Below are 14379 nucleotides of genomic sequence, written 5' to 3'. Positions count from 1 at the left end.
ACACACACTTGGAGAAGAAGAGGGCATGAGTGTAACAGTGACGCAACTATAAAACGCTGCAACTAAATCCAAACTTACAAGTTTCAACAACTCACGATATACTTGTATGAAACTTCCCTTGCACTTCCTTCCGCATATCTGTCCCCCCTCTTCTTTAAAAAAACAATCTAGTGCATTTTAAGTTTTTAACCATCTATCTAAAACTAATACTAAAGTAATTACCGCTAACATCATAACTATCCATGTGGCAACTTCTAAAAAAAAAAAATTCCTTCCAAAACTGTTGTTGACATTATTTTTTATAGTTATTCTATTTATTTTTATTTTATTTTTATTTTTCTATTAACTATTATTAAAACAAAACATGCTGATGTCATCATTTTTAAAAATGTCTTATATATGCGTCAAGCTCTTTAAAAAAAAAAAAAAAAAAAAAAAAAAACCTGAGCCCACTCATATTAAAAAGTTATTAACAACAAAAGAAAATGAAAGAAATATGAAAAAATTACTTATCACCACTATACAATGCGCAGGTACTAATCTAGTAAATAAATATACAAGTCCGTATTCTAAGTTATTAGCGGATACATTTTGTTTTTGATACTATTTATATTACTTTGGTTTTTTTTTTTTAAAAAAAATAAACAAAACAATGTGTAACTTTTTTATATTGTTTGCCTGCTGGTAGCTGATGTTGTTTAAAATCAAAATTCAACATTAATGGCCTGGGCAATTAAATTACAGAAAGTGTGTTTTCTAAACCTGTTTCCTTTGTGTGCATTTTCTTTTTTAAATACTTGTAACTCCTCTATATTCATTAGTTAACTCTTAAATTCTATAATTCATATCATTAATATCGAATTACTAAAACATTACCGTTAAAAATTGATATTTGCAAACTGTATATTGATTCAAAGTTAATCAACCTACAATTCACCATATGCAGTATATTTAAGTGCTTTAAACTATGTGAGATCCACTATTTTTTAATCGTGAAAAAGTGCATGCTGCAAGCACTAAAAAACAGAGAAAATGTTTATTTACTCCAAGAACAAATATTCTCATTTTACATACTCTCAAAATCTTTTTATTAATACCCAATTAAAATATCAAATGTAACCATAAAAAAGTGATAAAAGTGATCGTACTTGTATTTGTTACTCCGAGGAATTATAAAATGGTAGGGAGTGGTTACATACTAATTCTTCATACTTGATTAAATTATAGATGTTATGAGTAAGTGTTTGAGGCTTTGAGCTTCTCTTCGGAACAAAAATGTTTAAATTTTTCAAAAAATGATGGTGATTGCCTGATTGGTTAGCCGGGCTAGACAGGACCTTTGTGGTTGTAGCAAAAACCACGCGGCAACTCGACGGCGCTGTTTGACCCTAACTTCGGCTAACGAATCTCTACTTTCAACTACTTTATTTGTCAAAATCAATTTACCTCATTTTACTCCGTCATTATTTGTGCGGAGTATTACTTCTCCATAACGGATTTCTAATTTAATACAGTTTTGTTCTTGTCTACTAAAATAAGTGGAATAGGGAATAGCAATAAAATAAACTCGTATATTCATGTCTCTATCTTTTTGCCTCATTAAAGAGAATATATACATCACATGAAAAATGAGTTAATTTTAGAATATCAGTTTAAAATATCTTAGCTCAAAGTATTAGTCTATCGATTGATGAGAAATGTATCTCACAAGGTTATGTGGTTCTGAGATACAAATCCCACTATAGACAGGTTAGGGGTGAAGACTCTCTAATCCTTTTCTCAAGTTAGATTTGCTCATTTAGTTGAGATACAAGGAATTTTAATTTGATACTGCTTTACTTACGCATAAAAAAATCACTGTTGTATCAGCACATTTTGTGTGCAATTGGTCACACCGTGTGATCACTTATAACTGATCGAGTATCCCATATAAACTAGTGAGTAGCCCTATAACATTGACGATTTTTTTCTTGCAACACTGACCGAATAACCCGCTAACTACACATCCCCATAAAGCCTGGACACACCGTGTGTCCAGTCACATATATAAGAATTTGTGTTGCCGTATTAGAAATTTCTTTAGTAGAACTAATAAAAAATAGAGTAAAATAAATGGAAGTTCAAGAATTATGGAGTATTCATAGTAAATTACTCAATTGTTTATTTACTTCACACGAGGTATAAAACAATAACTACTTTTGTCTTTAATGACAATAACAAGTTTTTATTGTATTTTTAGACATTATGTTGGTACAATTACTATACCAACATGAGGTATAAATGTACCAATAAACATTTGTTATTGTCATTCATGACAAGAGTAATTATTGACATGATCTTCCTCTAAACGTAGGTAAAACTGATGTCGTGGCAGAATCCAATAGGAAGATACAAATCTAGTGAAATGGAGGAAATTAGGTCGCGTTTGGATGCGTGCTTATATTCAAGGAATTTAGATGCCTAATAGGGAGTTGGGATGTGTACAAAACCCAACATACCACTAATAATGGAATGACTCACCTTCAATTTGGGTGGACTTTTTGGTCCTTTCCTGTGCAAGATTCTACTCTACTTATAGGGGGCGATGCGACTTTTCTCTTTTCTGAAGATTCCTGATTAACCCACTGCCAATCATGGGATTCTGATTAGATCAATCCTCCCTTTAAATTAGGAGATTTTGTTTTTTAATGTCTTTCTTTTTCTTTTTATCGTTGACCTCATTTTGCCTTTGCTCTTCATAAGCTGTAATGTAATCATTGATCGAATTTTAAATACTACGGAGTAGTAAAGAGTATTTATTCAAATTAATTGTAACATTACCATGTATTTTAAAAAAATAGAATCTTTTATAAATATTACTAAAATAGCAATTAATAACATCATTTCTTCTACAAATTGTACACATGTCAAGCTATAATTGAAATTTTTTCAGCCTAAATCAATTACTAACATCACATTCTTATCCTTCTTTTAACCTTAGATTATTATATTATATAATATAAATAAATTATCTATTACTCTAATACTAAATTAGAGTTTTTTTTTTTTTTTTTTAAGGAAATTTCCCTCCCAAAACTTTTTTTTTGTCCTAGGAAATTCAGTATTTTTATCTATTAATATATATATTTTTTTAATGCTATTATTATAATTGAATACTGTGTTATACTTTGTACGTATTTCTTTAAGAACTTCTATATTTCAAGTATTATCAATAAATTAAAAAATTGAGCATGGCTAGGGTATTATCTAGTATATAATAACTAATACTAAAATAGCAACTGCTGATGTCATCTTTTCCCAAAGCTATACATGTGGCGCTACCTCATAAAAAATTTCCCGCTTAAATGTTAAGCCCATCCATCAATATAACTAAACTATATTAGAGATTTTTTAAGAGGGAATTTTCCCTCCTAAACTCCTTTTTTTTTGTTTAAATTTTTGCAGAATTATTAATGTGTCTAGAAACTATATACTTAAATTATTTATTATTATGATGGACTTTTAGATCACATATTTCATGAGACTTCTATATTTAATTTCAATTACCATCATTAAAAACCGAGCATGGCGCGGGTATTATCTAGTTTAAACATATATATGAGGTGAATTTGATAATATTTTACTTAACTATATCCCGTACATAATCTACATATAACTCACATAGAATTTATATATATATATATTATATATATATATATATTAAACAGCTCAAAAAAACATAATCAAACACAATATGTGAATAACATAAAAATCCAAATATTAAAATAAGAAGAAAAAAAAACTCCATATCTTTTAAGTTTAGCTTAAAGTTATCTATACATACCATCTTGCTATCCGCAAACACTACGGAGTAGTATTTTAATTCCTTAAATTAGTTAGATAACGTTCTAAAAATTAAATACTTGTAGATTGAGCAAATAAAAAAGTTAGAAATTGGTGCATAAATGAGACTGGAAATCACACATAATTGCACAATATTAAAATACTTGTAGATTGAGCAAATAAAAACGTTAAAAATCGGTGCATAAATGAGACTGGAAATCACGCATAACTGCACAATATAAAATACTTGTAGATTGAGCAAATAAAAAACGTTAGAAATAATTGGTGCATAAATGAAACTGAAAATCACGCATAATTGCACAATATTAAATTGGTGCAGGCCCATTTTCGTTTAGATGATCTTCAATCATCAGTCCCTTGCTCTCCTCCCCACCATGTCCCTTCTTTTGTTAGTTGGTTCCCTTCCCCTGTTGGGTTCCGTAAACTCAACTTTGATGGCTCTGCTGCTAATTGGCAACGATTGGTGTGGTTCTAAGAGATCATCTTGGAAATCACATTGCTAGTTGTACATAAAATTTAGGCTCATGTCCTGCCTTTTTAGCGGAAGCCATTGCTCTCCGTAATGGATAATTGCTAGCTAGGGCTCACAATATTTCCAATATTTTTATCAAAGGTGATAATCTAATGGTAATCAATATTTTGCAGGGTCATTTCAAGTGTCCTTGGAAGCTGCATCTGCTTATGGAAGATATCAAGAAAATTTTGGAGTCTTTTTCAGCCTTTCATCGTGAAGGAAATCGAGCAGCAGATTATGCTGTTTCTCTCGGTTATTCAACCCTAATACACTAAGATATTGAGTAACTTTTCTTATGAGTAACAGATTAAAAGGTCCAATTATAAGGTCCAACGATTTTATACACAGTATATATCATACGAGTAACAGATTGGTTTGGTCTTTATGGCCTAATTTTTTCTGGTATCTTGCTCTTGCATCATGTTGTTCATTAATTTGGGACAAGTCCTATATTATTCATTTATTTGTATCAAACACATGGCATTGGATGGTATTGTAATGTGTTTAGGAACCTTAGTTGTCGATATCGTTTGTGAAATCTATTAGGATATGTTTTTGTTAAGTTTCTTAATCTTAACTAGCCTTACGGACGCATGCGATGTATGAGTTGTTTATATATATATATATATATATATATATATATATATATATATATATATATTTGTAATATGGTTTTATTGGAAAATGAATAGTTTTTAAAGGAGAAGAATGGGTGAAAATTAAAAGAAAAGTTGACAAAAATAATCCGAATTATTGACCTTCTTCTCATTTTAATCCCATCTATAGTTTAATCTAAAATAATTTTAACTATTAGGTGCCCTCTCTCAAAATAGTTTCAAATTTTTTAACTTGTTGTACTCGTAAAAAAAGAGTGATGTGTGAATTTGGCATTGATTAGTGCTTTTTTTTCTTTTAATATATATATATAAATAAATAAAAAAATTCCATTTCTTTTCTCTGAATCACTGCCCACCTCAACCACCCTCCCACCAGCTTTAATTCCCAGCCACCGAAACGTCAAACCCTAACCCTAGCCACCCACAACTGTCGAAACCCACCGTTCTAGCCAAGCCCATCTACCAAAAACCACCATTTTTCCATGCCCAGCCACCGAAACATAAAAGACTTGGAGCAGCAACAATCAGTAATCAACTATGAAAGTGATGCCTTCTTAATTTATTTATTATTATTTTTTTAATAATTTATAAATGCAATAAAAAAATAAATAAAGAGTATGTGAAATTGTGAATGGTCAAATGGAGGAAAAGGTGTTATAGATATGGTGGGGGTAGACAAAGGTAAAACATATTAATTACTGCAATTAATTAATTAAAATTCTAAGTCCTTAAAAATAGTAAGAAGGTAAGGCTACAGCCTGCGATTAAAGTCAAGAGGCCTCATAGCAAAACAAAACCAACACTTCCAAGTTCATTAAAGTAAAACAAGGCAAAAAAGCTCCGATCAGCTTCTAACAACAATGGAGATTCCTTTGGATTGGCATTCTGGAAAGTTGTTAAGGAGATGGTAATTGGTAAGGGGGATAGATAAAGATGAAAAATAAAAGAAAAAGAACGAAAAAAAAAGAAGCTTTTAGCCGGTATGAGAGGTAATTGCCTAATTGGTAAAGGAAACTATTTTGAGAAGGGTCATCCAATAGTTAGGATTATTCTACGCCGAATTATAGTTGGGATTAAAATGAGAAAAAAGTCGGATTATTCTTGTTAATTTTTTCAAATTAAATGTAATTGTAGAAGATATTAAGTTGGTGGAAAGTGAACCAGACAATATTCATACATGTATTGAATAATTAAAGCTAGTTTTTTTTTTTTTTAATATGAGAATGGGGATTTAAAAAAGAAAAGGTTCAATGAAATGACACGTGGTATTGGTGAAAAATAAAGTTTACGTGTGACTTGATGGTTTGTGTTTTTAAATACTAAGGGCTTGTTTGGGTCAACGTGGGAAATAAATTCCCATGTGAAATAATATATCATGGAGAATTATTTCCCTTGCTAATTGTATAAAAATTTTAAAAAAGTGTTTGGTTGACATCATGAGAATTAGTATTTCCTAAGAAATAACTTCCTATGTATTGTAGAAATTCACTCACATAGGGGGGGCTTGGTGAGTTATTTCCCATGCTATGTGAGAATTTACATTTCCCTTGGAAGTTTTATTTCCTAAGAAATTTCTAACCAAACACAATATATTTTAGCTATTGCTTAGAAATTTCCATTTCCAAGGAAAATATCATCCAACCAAACAAGCACCAAGTATAGAGTGTTTTTTTTTTTTTTTACTAAGTAGTTTTTTCTTTATATCTTGTGTTTGCCTTTTAGCTTGTTCAAAATCTTAGTCATGCATGTTTTGTCTATCATATTTATTTATTTTTCTATTAGTCAAACAGGACATTATTGTTAGGTGCGAGTGTGAGTAGTGTTTGTCCCACGTTGAAAAAGAAAGCAAAGGGCTTTCAATTTATAACGCAAACGGGTTAATCTTCCTATCACCAATTGGTTTTAGGATGGAACCTCACTGTGAGCTTCGGTTTGTGGGCTTTTGAGCTTCTCTTCTTATTCTCCATTTCTCCCCAATTAGTTATAACAATTATAAATTACGAATTGGGGAAGAAATTTTGAATTTGGAAAGGAGATAAAAATTTAAACATAACAATTAGATAACTACAAGAAAAAAATTACATTTATGTGAAATGTTATTAGATTCATCTTGATATGTAATTTTAAAATATCGACTTTAATACACGATTTAAGGCAATTCTCAAATATGTGTATTGGAATTTGGAAACGGTAGAAAAAGACAAATTAAACGTGATAAATAAAAAGAATTAAAGTACGGAGTAACTACAAATGAAATGCCAATGAATGAAGTATGTAATTTTTGGCTACAGATTGATTTAATATTTACATAAAAGTATGTACGAGTAGAATGTCATAGGAAGTGGAAAGAGTGAAATGAAGGTTGTTTTCAGTTCAAATTACAACTATGAGTAAAATATGCTCTGATACGATATTATAAGTTTAGATGAATTCGAAATAACTTATATAAGTAATAATTTTTTCAAAATTACACGGTGTTATTTTTTTTTTTTGTGTTTTTTTGGTTTTTGGTGGCAAGGAGAAGGACCCTACCAAAGTTCAAAGTTTAAGCTCCCTATTGAATACTTGTTTATTAAGAAAGGAACTCACATCGGCACGTAAATTGAATCGTAATGAATTCCGGATGAGATCAATCACTCTAGTACAAGTACATGTATCACGTTTTCAAGTTCCGGATGAGATCAATCACTCTAGTACAAGTACATGTATCACGTTTTCAAGTTCTGTTTCATCGGTTTGTTTATTCAGCATGAAATCATAAATCATGTTTCTTTGTTCTAAATTATTGATGTAAATCATGCCACTTGGGCTGTTTTAGGCTATATTCACACCATATTTTCACTTATACATGGGAATAATCGTTTTAGCGAGTCAGAATTATACACAAGTTCAGAGTGGAAAATTGGACCGAGCTTAGGTTGATTTACGAGTAGATAAGTGTACCGATAATGAAATATACTGCATACTAATGACAGTTGGTCTTTTGAGTATTTAGCTCTGTAAATTCGACTTAAAAGTTAACGTGGTTTAGTCTCGTTGTTTGGTTGATTAAAAGAGTTGTGTTGAGTTGAGATGTATTTCCGGGTTTAAACCTCTATCATTCTTATGACTTACGAGTATATAGCATATCACAAATTTTCTTGTAAATTAACATTTTGTCTGAAGCAGACGCCCACCAATATTTGACGAGCAAGGAGAGTTAATTGGGGAGTAAAGATGGGAGGCAAAAAGATTGAAACAATATCAGAAGGCATAACAAGGGTAGGGATTTGAGGTGGAAGACAGCGTTATTTGCAATGAAGAGATAAGAGTCAGTCACTTCATTGGAAACACAGTGATGAAAGCTGATAGATTTGCCGTTAAGTTCCTTCAGCAGGTATACACTAGAGAAAATAAGCCAGAATTGCATCTCAGATGTCTCCTTCGACGATCTCCCAGAATCTCTAAATTGAGATAGGTGGTAGTTTTCAGAGCGTTTTCTTACTATACAAAGGAGTAATCTAGTACTTCGTAGTTTATAATGCCTCAGGTCAGTCTCACAATCATGAAAGAGCACAACAGTATATTTTGAAGCAGAAGAAAATCAAGAAATATAACAGGAGACCAACACCTTTTACGACCAAGTCGTTTATTCCAAATTCAAAAGCCAAGAAAATCATAAATATTCAATAGAGGCAAAATACATACAGAAAAAGATTGAAAGAAAAATAACTTTGCAAGCAATTTTATTCCGCAAGAGCCTACAAAATAGCAGCATAGTATAAAATGAATACGGTAGATCAATGTCTTCCACCATAATGTAAACCAGGGTTTCACCACACGTAACCTAATAAGTAATAACAATTATTAACCTGGATATCTCTGCCCTTCACCAGAGGGGAAAAATGGAAGAGGAAAGCAAGGAGAAAGGGCAAAAATGTTGTTTCAATCCGTGTTCAACATTACAACATAACTGATCAAAAGTTCAGTACTGTAATTAATCTGCTCTTGACTGTCCTGCACGAGATGACAAGATGATGCCGACAATGAGACCGTATAGAGCAAGTGCTTCAGCAAAAATGAGGATAAGAATCATTCCGACGAAAAGCTTGGGTTGCTGTGCATTGGCCCTGTCCAGCATAAAAGAAATAAGATGTATTAGTGACTACAATAAGTAATTCAGTGCTACATCTTCCAGTAAGATATAAAAGCATGATGTAAGTCAGTCATGGTATTTTGCAGGAGAGAATATTTTTAAGCATGCAAACTGAATATTGAAGCTAGTGGGACATTAATAAAGGACCATAAGATTATCCCAGAATGATAGAAACAATGATTTCCCCAAAGCAAAATTTAGTTACAAACCCACAGAAGTATTATGGGCACTCAGTGTAAAGACTATTGCAGGCAGCGGAACAGAGAGAAAGCAAGGCCAGTCACTCATGTGACTCACCCAAACAGACCCCTTCTGCCTTTTCTCTAACTTGAGGAAAAGAAGAGATGGTGTACAGGAAATAAAAAAAAATTACACTTCGTATACTCTAACTTGCAGTTGTATTATGCATATGGCAAAAGAATGCAATAGTTCACAATGTACAAAAAACATGCCATCTACTTAAATACGAGAGTAAGCGGACGACATGTTTATCGTATAAAATACACTAGACAAGACAATTACCCCTATAGCTACAGACCTTTCTAACGGAAGGTAATAAGGCTGCTAGAATACTAAACCTGCATTAATGAATAATGCACAGTGCTTCACTATGGCTCCAATTTGCTAGAATTCCATTTGCTCTTCTCTTAATTCTCCAAATTTTCCCATTCCCAATTAATGTGGAACTTTATCAAATAATCAAAAGAAAATTTGAGTACAATTGACAATGTTCTACATGAAAACATCTTCAATCGAATCATATTTCTCATCACAAAAGCATTAAATTTCAGGAGGAAAAAATAATTTAGATCAAGCACAAGTCTTGTTGCCCAAACAATTTTATAGTCTCAGAATAAGCTATATTTTCTCAAACGCTCACCCCTAAGATAGGACAATAGTAACTAATCCAATTAACAGTCTAAAGTCCAAACTGATACACCTTTCATCTTTTAATATCTACACACTTAGTACTTTAGCAATCATTTAACAAACTCTATTTGGACCATTGTTGGTGATTTATATAAAAGGAGAAACATAATCATGTGGGGTCTTGATATATTTATCACACTATATACTTTCAAATTATCACTTTCTTATAATATTTACTTATTAATAATTAAGGATAATGATGGTCAAAGTTATGTGTTGGCAAGCATGCAAACCTCAGTGTAGATTTAAGAGAGAACAATAAATAAATAAAACAGAGGTAGTAACTTTTGGCTACAGATTGTTTCCGTGTGATTTAACATGCTTCATGATCAAACTTCCAATGATATGTACAGCAGAAATTGGCTTGAAGGACTGCGATAATAGCCAACTCTAATATAATCGTAAACTAAGAAACTTCAATACAAGCTAATATTAGTGGATAAACATTTCAAAGCATAGATAGAAGCACATTGCTTATGACTTGTAAAAACTTCATCATGACCCAAGAAACCATTTGAGATTCTAATGTGATAAATAAACTTTATTTCCAGGACAGGGATGAGGATGAAGTGCTTTTCCAGTTTTGAACCCCAATTCTATATACACCGTACAAGCTAAGATTAGTAGATTACCATATAATCACCAAAAAAATATTCAAACAAAGAGCCTCCGAAGTCAGAACCCACTTCTCGAAAAACCACCCCTACCGGCTAGTCGGCTACCGCCTAGTGCCTAATGTTAGTAGTGTAAAAGACTACTAACCTTATTACACCCACTTCATTGCAAATAGACAAGGGGTTTGAACAGAGTTTATTGAGCCAACTCACAAGGAACATGTATGGATTTTTACACAGAAAACGATGTACACACTAGATATATACGAAGTATTAGATCATCCAAATACGGACATATCAGTAGCACCACATAGCTGAGAATCAAAATCTGATCACCTCACGGCCAATGTTTTGAATAACATAAAGCCATAAACCACATTTACTAATAATTCCCGAAAATGTAACAAGGAATGATGTAACCAATACCGTACTAGGAAGTCAATATGCAGGCAACCTTGCCCTTAGGGCACTAGCCAGCAGATGACTTAAACAAACAAATTACAATGAAGCTAAAAATTCAAAACAGTAATACTTCAAATAAACTGGGCACTAACAAAAATGCAAAATCCATCACGAGGACAGTAAAAACGAGCCCAAATTGAAATTTCTTCAAAAGTGGTCGAATGACTCTAAACCAGCACGATGAGGGAAAACATACAAAGAACCATTAGTTCTAGCAATCATCACAAAATTCTATACATACTTCCGGGCTAATCTACATTCAGCAAGTCCAATAACATCAATCAAAGGCAGCAACAATTCCACAAAATAAGTCAAAAGCATAAAAACATTGGATCATCAAAACATTCTTCAATACACAGATCATCATCAACCAAAACAACTAAAAATTCAAGTCAAATCAAACCAAACCAAAATCACAAATCCAAATCAACAAACAGAAAGTCAAAACAAAACGGTCAAAGGAGAGAGAAGTATATATTACCTAACACCAGCATCACCAACAATACCAATAGCCATACCAGCAGACAAACCAGCAAGACCACAAGCAAGACCAGATGAAAGATGAGCATAACCATCAAAAAGGTAGTATGATTTAGCTTTAGGGTTAATTCCAGTACTAATAATCACAGCAATAATCAACCCATAAATACCCAAAACTCCAGCCATAACAACTGGAACAATTGACTTCATCACAAGTTCTGGCCTCATTACTCCCATTGATGCTACTCCCACCCCACTCTTTGCTGTCCCATAAGCTGCTCCCATACCTTCAATTTAACAAATTCAAATACCCAGATCAAAAAAATTGAAACTTTATATAATCAGAGGTAAATCAAATTGAAATACTAAATACCCAGATCAAAAAAATTAAAACTTTTTGTAATCAAAGATGAATATAATTGATATGCCAAAAACCCAGATCAAAAAATTGAAAAATTGATTAAAATTGAATCTGAGATTGCTTACAGGAGAAAACTAGGGCAGCAGCGGCACCGAGAAAGCCGAAGAACGGCGCCGTTTCATCGCCGTTAAAGACAGCGGTTGACATGGTGATTGAGATGATCGGAAGATGTTTGATGAAATGCTTGATCCGATCTGAGAATTGAAAACGAGAGGAGAGGAGAGGAGAGGAGAGGAGAGAAGATGGTGGGGTGGAATATGAGGATATAGAGGAGACAAATTTCTGTTGAATTACTCCGTACTACTTATCTTTTTTCTTTTTTTATTTTCTCGTGATAAAATTAAATAATTTTGAGATTTTTTTTTTTAGTTTTTATTTAATTTTTTGGTTTTGTTTTGTTCTGGAAAAAAAACTGGGAAACTTCGTGGACTTGTCAGTTATCATATGTTGGTTGTCATTTTTAGGGGTTAAAGGTTTGGGCCAGTTGTGAATTTCAGCCCAGTTTAACTAGAGATTTCTTTGATCTGAGATCTGTTTGGTGTGTTAGGCTATGTTCAATCATCCGATGCAATGTTTGATTTGTTTGTGAATCAATCAATCGTGAATAGCTATATACTAAGGAGCCGTTTGGTTTGTATAGGGTAAACGGAATGGAATGAACGAAGAGAATGGAATGAAACCCTTTCCATATAGTATGTTGTTTGGTTTACAAAACAAAGGGAATCACCACCACCACCCCACAACCCATCTTCCCCACTTCTTAAGCCACTCCACCCCCCAGCCACGACCTCCCCCACCCCTCGGCGCCCGTCGTCGAACTTTCTCCACCCCTTGCCGCCACGCAAAACTTTCCCCCGCCCATGCAAAACCCTAGAAAACGATCTCCTCCCCTTAAAATCGTCGGCCGCCCCTTCCCCTAGCCGCTAAGGTTTTGAGAAAACTCAATCTTGCTTTGTCTTGAGGTTCGATTTCTGGGTCTAGTCGAAGAAAGAGAATGCAAATCATGAGATTCAGCTTTTTGGATCTAGTCGACCCGCCGTGAGAATCGGGGGGGGGGGGAGGACAGAGAAAATGGGTCGAAGTGCAAAAGCGTCGTCGTGAAAAGGAGGAGAGAGATTGACCCGATGGTGAAAAGTGGGTTCCGGTGAGGAGAAATGGAGATGCGACAAGTTCCGGCGAGGAGTGGGGAAGCTGCGGCGAATTCCGACGAGGGGTGGGGAAGCTGCTGCGAGTTCCGGCGAGGTGGCTGGGCAGTGGGGGTAACTAGGGGATTTGTTAAATATCGCCCACAAATTACTACATAAAGCCCACAAAATTAATATGATTTGACAGTTTTGCCCCTTTGTCAATTTTCTCTGAAAACGAAAATTTCACTCACCGAAAAATGTGGAGTCGTACGGGGACGTCGGGGGAGGCTGGAGATCCGGGGGACGACGAATGTCATCGGAAAAGATGGCTGGCGTCCGGAGGAGCCGCCACCACCGTGGCACCGGCACCTGGCCGGGACGCCGCCACCATGGCGGTGGCGCCTAGCCAAGATGCTTGTACCATGGTTGAGGCTTCCAGGCCAGGCGCCATGACCATGGTACTGGCGTCCCGGCTAGGCGCCACCACCATGGTGGAGGCGTCCCGGCCAGGCGCCGGTTCCAGGGTGGTGGTCCGGCCATTTAATATACATATATATATATATATTTTTACATTTAACTTGCTTAAAATTCAAAATAAAAAATTTTCTCAGTTACCAACAAAAAAAAAACAAAATATTAAAAAAAAAGAAATTTTTTTTTCTCAATTTCCAACAAAAAAAACAAAATATTACACAAAAAAAATAAAACAAAAAATTATCAATTTCCAACAAAAAAAACATGATATTACACAAAAATAGAAAAAAAAATCTTAATTTCCAAAAAAAAAAATATTATTCAAAAAAACAAAAAAAAAATAACAAAACAACCACGGCAAGGTGGTGGGGCGCCTGGCCAGGACGCCCAGCCACAGTGACTGGCGCCTATCCTAAACGCCACTCACCGTGGCTGGGCGTCCTGCCCAGACGCCAGGCCGGTGGACGTGGCTGCCGGACCTGGCTCCACCACCACCTTGCCGGCACGAGCCACCACCACCTTGCCGCCACGAGCCAACCACCTTGCCGCCACGAGCCTCGACATCCCCGTACTTTGATTTTTATTGAGGTTGTGTTTTTTTTAAGGTCAAGGGCAATATTGTAACTTCAATATAAGTTTGCGGGCTTTATGTGGAGATTTGCGGGCGATGTTTAGCAATCCACGTAACTAGTTGCCGGTGTGGGTATGGTGGTGTAGTGGTGGCTTAAGAAAAGGAATGGAAAAGTCTAGGGGGGGGGGGAA

The 14379-nt window shown here is 34.3% G+C and overlaps 1 protein-coding gene across 1 annotated transcript; it reads right to left on the bottom strand.

Moving 5' to 3' along the window:
- Positions 1-8587: 8587 nt before the first annotated feature.
- LOC110718862 (V-type proton ATPase 16 kDa proteolipid subunit) lies at positions 8588-12296 on the bottom strand. The gene is made up of 3 exons (XM_021897785.1): positions 12082-12296; positions 11597-11882; positions 8588-9083 (listed from the first exon to the last, which is right to left on the bottom strand). Exons 1-3 carry the CDS (start codon positions 12161-12163, stop codon positions 8951-8953), a joined length of 501 nt encoding a protein of 166 aa, XP_021753477.1. The 5' UTR covers positions 12164-12296; the 3' UTR covers positions 8588-8950.
- Positions 12297-14379: the final 2083 nt, after the last annotated feature.

The sequence above is a fragment of the Chenopodium quinoa genome, unplaced genomic scaffold, assembly GCF_001683475.1.
Source record: "Chenopodium quinoa cultivar QQ74 unplaced genomic scaffold, ASM168347v1, whole genome shotgun sequence".
In the NCBI taxonomy this organism is placed as follows: Eukaryota; Viridiplantae; Streptophyta; class Magnoliopsida; order Caryophyllales; family Amaranthaceae; genus Chenopodium; species Chenopodium quinoa.
Note: the sequence above shows the minus strand (reverse complement) of the source record. Positions and strands in the feature narration are given on the sequence as shown.

Bases quoted from the DNA above. Each gene is read 5' to 3' on its own strand.
- LOC110718862 (XM_021897785.1), bottom strand. From the start codon at position 12,163: ATGTCAACCGCTGTCTTTAACGGCGATGAAACGGCGCCGTTCTTCGGC. The intron at 11,883-12,081 runs GTAAGCAATCTC...GTTAAATTGAAG, and splicing joins TGCTGCCCTAGTTTTCTCCT to GTATGGGAGCAGCTTATGGG. The intron at 9,084-11,596 runs GTAATATATACT...TATGCTGGACAG, and splicing joins GTTGGTGATGCTGGTGTTAG to GGCCAATGCACAGCAACCCA.